Raw genomic sequence first — 5,980 nt, 5'->3', positions numbered from 1 at the left:
CTCCCGCGGCCCGAACAAAGAGAGCGCGCGGGGCCGCTGCGCTCGGCTCCGCCCCGCGCGCCCGGGGCGGGGCCTGTGCTGAGGGGGAGAAGCCGGAGCCTCCCCGGGCCCCGCTCCCCGCGGTGCCCCCGGGACCCCGGCGCGGCCCTGTCTGCCCGTGGGGCCTCTCGCGCTCTCCGAGCCGTGCCAAGTGTGAACCCCCGGACGGCGACTGGCCGCGTGGCCCTCCAGGCCCGAGGCACTGAGGAGAAACTCTGCGGCTGCGGGAGCTGGGCATCAGGCTCATCTCAGGACGCTGGCGTGCGGGGCTCTGCAGATGTTAATCTGTAATTAATCGGTGATTAGGTCTTACTTGCCTGCTCACCAGATTTTCTTGATAAGGCTCTCGATGAGTGCAGACTGGACACAATAAATAGATAAGTCGGGAAGAAATCGGCCTGTTGGCACCGATGGTGTTGTGCTGCCTTCACGTGCTTGTCGTGCTGTTGCATAACGTGAAAGTCAATGTGTGTTGGGTTGGGTCAGGCTGAGTCCCGGAGTGCTGTGTCAAACCAAACCCGGAGAACCTACGGTCTTATAAATTGTGTATCTGGAGTCCGGTAAACAAAAGGAGTAGCTCATGTACTTACAGAGAAGGTTCTCATCCCAAAATTACCCTCCTGAAGATGGCATGAACCTGTGTGGTGAATCACGTATGTGTGATACCCCACCACTGGTAATGTGGGGAAGAAGCGGTATGTGGTGTCCAATGTTTCCAAACCAGAAGTTGGAGGCAAATTTGTGCAGATACTGGAGGTTCAGGCTGAGTTGCTGAACCTGTCTGGTGGGAGACATGCTACATCTCTTGTAGAATTGGCACTGCCTCAGTGACTTGTGATTTGGCAGTGGAGCCAGCTCTTCAGTGCTGGATGTAAGGTCTGCTATGGTGTAGAGATGGAAGGAGGGCTAATCATTCATTGTCTTGTCCATCCCTGTTCACTGCAGCGGTTTTTCTGGGAGTTGAGAATGATGGGTTAAAGGAGTTCTCACAATACAAGTATTGAGAGGAATTGAGGGAGCTGAGCATCTTTAGTAAATGACAATTAATAAATGTCCTGCAAAGCTCTGAATTTTTTTATAACATAGTATCCAGGATTGAATTATGAAGTATAATGATGTATGTCCTGTCAGCTGGCAATTGAACATGAGTAGGCTAATGAGAAAAATGTATATTGAGGTATGTATGTTTCTGTGGTGTTATAAATTGAAAATAATTTCCAGAATATCTCTAGCAACTACCAACCTAGGTTCTGTGTGCTTTGCAGTGCTTTGTTCTTTGGTCTCATGTTCCACACTACAGCCCAAAATGATCTGAACTTCGGACACCTCTAGCCAGGAACAAGTCTGCAGGTAGTTGGATTAGTGCCAGACAGCAAGTTGTGCCTGAGAGGAGGCCCTAGATTTGCTAGAAATTTGCTAGATTTCTCAAATTTAATTTTTGCTATAAAATGCCAGAATGAGACTAGTTACAGCTCTCTGTGATTGGATCCAAACAGGTACATGTGAGATCTGATTTAGCCCTGGGCCAAGGCAAAGCAAAAATTGTCTTGGAACCAAGGAGAGAGTTCATCTCAACTGCTGAGAGCTGGGAGGGCAGGACAGTCCTGCTGCCCCTGACCATGCAGAGGGAGAGCCAACCTCTGGCAAGGAATCTGCCTTGCTCTGCTCCTTCTGTGAGTCCTGTGAGGGGAAATGCTGACCAAACCCATGAGGGGACAGAGGGCAAAGGAAGTGAAGTGATCCAGCTTTTCCACAGCTCTATATATTTACTCCGCAACCTGTTGACATTTTCCTATGTTCAGTGGGCAGAGGTTGCTGAGGCTCAGTGTTTTCCCATCAGTCTGTCACTTCTCTTCCACACTGGGCTGAAATTCCTGTGTGTGCCACATCAGTGGCAAGATGACAGAGTTGAATCTGCTGTAATTTGTAGGTGAGCTGTTAACTTAGATATGGAATATGATGTTTCCTGATGCTCTAGACTTCTTATCCTGACCAATCGTTAGTGCAGCATATTACGGATAATATGTTACAGATGTGCCTACCTCCAGCAAATATCTTGTTCTCTGGAGCTCTGGGGGCAGCTCTTACATGCATGCTAAATCCCAGACTTGCACGGAGATGTCTATTTAAATAAACTTCAAACTTTATGTATCAGTAAGGAACTTTCTGAGCACCCCCAGTGTGTTCCCCTGCCTCTACAGCAGGGAAATGCTCAGGAAAATTTCTGCCTGCAGAGGCCATGCTACTGTTATTACCCTGTGCACGTTTATTTTGCCTAGCACACAGACAGTGTATTTGATTTTTAGGAAAACACACACATGTGCTTTGTCTTGCCTCTTTCCCTTTATCTGCTCTGGAGTGGGGAGGTTGAGTGTGACAAAAAGGCCCAAAGAGACCAGACTGGGCTACCTGAGTGCCTTGCACTAAAACCAGCTTGCTAAAGATCTTGGATCTCACTTTCTTTTCATTTTTTTCTCCACCCCTGAGCCAAGGATTCCTGGCAATTTCCATCACATTTGTGTAGGATGCAGCACAAACCAAGCAACTTGGGAAATAGCTTCTGTTTGCTGCAGCAGAAATCACCAGCTCAGTCTGAGCTGAAAACAAATTGCACTTTTCCTGCTCCTGCAGTGGCCAAGCAGTGTTGGGCCATGATCTTTAGAAGTGCAGACAGAGGATTGGTGTTAAAGAAGGATAAGCATCTTATTGAGACATAATAACTGCTCCAAGAAGTGAAACTCTTAATGGAGCTGTGCTGTAGGTGGCTATGGGAAGTCGGGGTGTTGTGAACAGGGTCAGTCCAACCCTGAGGAACTAGCAAATAACCAAGATACACCAGTTTTGACAGAGAAGAGAGAAGAATCCTTCTTTGTGTACACCTGTGCCCGTGAGACAAAGCAGGGACTAGTCATGCCATCAGCCATTCCAGAGCAATTGAGGAAGCCCAGAACCATTAGTCCCTCTATGGCCTGTTATCTGAGTTCAGCACTATCCTTGCAGCTTTACCAGTTTCAAACATCAGCTTTGGGTTTGCTCTGAACCCAAAGAATTTGGTTTTCCAAAAGACAGCTAAGCCCTGTCTTCCAGGTTGCACAGACTGAGGGGGAGTCCTGGAAAGTCTCTAGAAGACTTGCGCCTTTTTAACTCCCCAGCAATCACCTGGGTCCAAGCTATAATCTTGTTTTACTCCCTAGCATTCCTGCTCTGGAATCCTGCAGCAAACAGTCTGTAGCTGGCATCTTTCCATCCATGGGCCCTGGAAGTGGTGACTGAACCCAGACAAAATCCTTGCTGCAAGTCATTCAAATGCTTGTGTCACTTGCCAGTGGGCAAGAAAGCTCTGTGGTGTAGCAAGGTTCTGACTCACACAAAACAGTCCTGAGGGACTTCAGAGAGTTTGTAACACCTCTCTCTGTGGCACAGTAGATCACAAAGGTCCAAATCACTGCATTCCCAGTCTCATAGCAAATCCCTGCCCTGTTTGGGCAGAGTCTCCGTGGCTGAGCTTACACGGTTAGTGCACCAAAATGCACAATAAAACCCAGAGATGTGAATTTAAACCCTCATCTGTTCTCTTCTGAATACAGAGTTGTCCTAATATTTATATATTTATATATTCAGCTCTCCACAGTCCACTGAAGCTGTTATGCCAAGCATCTCACTAGTGACTCTGCAGCTTTTGGGGAAGCCAACCCCAGCTGACAGATACAATAGGAAAAATACTCTGAAAAATTTAAAAAATTGGATTTTTAAATAGGTGTAACCCAAACAGGTCAATAGTATATTGCTTTTCATGACTCGGTTTGTGTCACCAGGTTCAGAGGTGGGGAAGGGAAGGTACTTGTATTTTGTTAATTATTCGTTAATTAGCCGCGGCTAAAAGGAACAAAGGCCACTGCAAAGCTCTGTATGCTGCCTTGGCAGAACTCACCACACCATCTCCCACAGCCTGAGCACAGGCAAGGACACTCCTTAGCCTCTCTTCCAGGGCTGATCACATGGGTGACACCTTCACTGAAGAACAGTGTTTAAGGGCATCAGAGTGACAGTGGTGTCATTTACTCTGCAGTCAAGATGTACCATTACCTGCAATATTCACCAAGTGAGGGCAGCCCAAAGGGAGCAGCTGGCTGGGGATGTATCAGGGAACACAGGAGAAACTGGGACACTTTCAGCCAGCCAGTCACACCCTTGTAAACCACTTTCAACATCAAAGGCATCATTTGCCTCCTGCACTTTCAGACAGGGCAGTTCCAGGCACAGACCCACCCAGTTCAGTGTCGTTGCCACCCTGCCAGTGCTGCACAGTAAGCCTGTTTGGGCAGATTTACAGACATGACAGTGCAGGTATACAAGGAAAGATGTTTTCTTACCTGCTTGTTGATACATAAAGTCCCCTTCTTGTCAGTGCTTACCGCAGTAAGGCCACATTGTTTCGGGTTACTTACTGTGTGTTTAATGATGTGCTTCCTACATTAAAATGTCAATAGTGATTGAAACTGCATAAAATTAGTCTTAATCCATCCTTCTTTAGAAAGAGAATTAGCTAAGGAATAGAGAAGTTGAGGCAGTAAAAAAAACCAAAACCCTAATCTACTGGGCAGTTAAAATTCGTTGTGGAAAAGAACATTCACATAGAAGTCAGGATCTTGGCTGTCTTGCTCCAGGAACTAGGACCACCACAAGTGACACCAGCAGAACTTAGAACACTATTTTTCTTTCTCAGTTTATGAATACAATTTTTCTCTCTTGGTTTATGTCAGTAAACACTAGGTGCAACAACTGAACCTTATTTTTTTTGTCCTCTTCTAGTTCAGTGGAGATAACACCCCCCTAGGCCACAAAGACAGTTTTCTTGAAACAAAGTTACATCTCTGAGAAAGGATTGCTACACAGGTGCCATTTCCCCCAACTCTTCTTGCAGCTTTAAAGTTATCCCACTAGGCACAAATGGTCATTTCTTTCATACAAATCTAAAAAAACCCAGTCCTGTACAGGCCTGACTACTCAAGAGTGCAGCTTTACTTTGGAGTATAGTTTAAAACCAGAGAGTGAGGTTGGTTATTTTTGTTTTCATTGAACAGTTACTGAACAAGAAAGTGAGACTGAGTAGTTTATTTGATGATGTTTCAGACCATAATTGGATGGATTTGGATTATATTGACCAAAAAATACAGTCTTCACGCTGTTTTACACCATGATCAGTATTGGCCATGCACATTCAACAACAGCACCAGCTTAGTCATCTTTAAGCTGCTTGATCTTATGCTTATGGCGCTCGATTTCTTTCTGCAGACGCTCAATCTCTTTTTGGTGGTGGTGGATCTCTTCCTCGTGGTGTTTCCGTAAGGCAGAGAGCTGCTCCCGCTCCTTTTCCCTGCAAGAGAGGACGGCAGGAAGTGAAGCCCCGCAGCCGAGCGCCGGCGGGAGAGGCCGGCCGGGCCCTGCCCGGGGCTCGCGGGGAGCGGCTCCACAGGCCCGGGCCCCGCTCACCTGAAGTACCGCTCCTCCTCGGCCGCTTGCTTCTTCCCGAAGGCGCCGCCGGCCTCCCGGATGGAACCGCCGCCGCCGCCGCCCTTCCCAGCGCCTTTCCCCAGCTCGCCCAGCTGCGGGAGAGACGGCGGTGAGCGCGGAAGGACAGACGGACAGGCAGAGGGACAAAGCGACAGACTGACGGGCAGACGGACGGAGGGACAAAGGGACGGACGGACGGGCAGAGGGCAGGACGGACCAAGGGACGGACGGACGGAGAGGAGAAGAGACACTCTCGGAACACCCACCTGGTCGGCACCCGATCCCGAGCTCCAGCGCTGCTGCTGCGCCAGCAGAGCCCCGCGCAGGCCGCCCCGCGCCGCCACCGCCGCCACGGCCGCCATAGCCGCCTGCCCTTGGAGCGCCGGACGGGCCCCCGGGCGGGCCGCGCGTGCGCCGCCGCGGCCCC

At 49.0% G+C, this 5,980-nt stretch overlaps 1 protein-coding gene across 1 annotated transcript; it reads right to left on the bottom strand.

Annotated features, from left to right (window-relative positions):
- Nucleotides 1-5,139: 5,139 nt before the first annotated feature.
- ATP5IF1 (ATP synthase inhibitory factor subunit 1) lies at nt 5,140-5,980 on the bottom strand. Its single transcript, XM_086863440.1, has 3 exons — nt 5,820-5,980; nt 5,533-5,645; nt 5,140-5,416 (listed from the first exon to the last, which is right to left on the bottom strand). Exons 1-3 carry the CDS (start codon nt 5,913-5,915, stop codon nt 5,278-5,280), a joined length of 348 nt encoding a protein of 115 aa, XP_086719566.1. The 5' UTR covers nt 5,916-5,980; the 3' UTR covers nt 5,140-5,277.

This window comes from Cyanistes caeruleus, chromosome 26 (assembly GCF_971803275.1).
Source record: "Cyanistes caeruleus chromosome 26, bCyaCae1.hap1.1, whole genome shotgun sequence".
NCBI lineage: Eukaryota > Metazoa > Chordata > Aves > Passeriformes > Paridae > Cyanistes > Cyanistes caeruleus.
The sequence above is the reverse complement of the archived record's forward strand: the minus strand, read 5'-3'. Positions and strand labels throughout refer to the sequence as shown.

Coding starts and splice junctions, on each gene's coding strand:
- ATP5IF1 (XM_086863440.1), bottom strand. CDS start 5,915: ATGGCGGCCGTGGCGGCGGTGGCGGCGCGGGGCGGCCTGCGCGGGGCT. Junction 5,646..5,819: donor CGGGATCGGGTGCCGACCAG/GTGGGTGTTCCG, acceptor TCTCTCCCGCAG/CTGGGCGAGCTGGGGAAAGG. Junction 5,417..5,532: donor GAGGAGGAGCGGTACTTCAG/GTGAGCGGGGCC, acceptor CCTCTCTTGCAG/GGAAAAGGAGCGGGAGCAGC.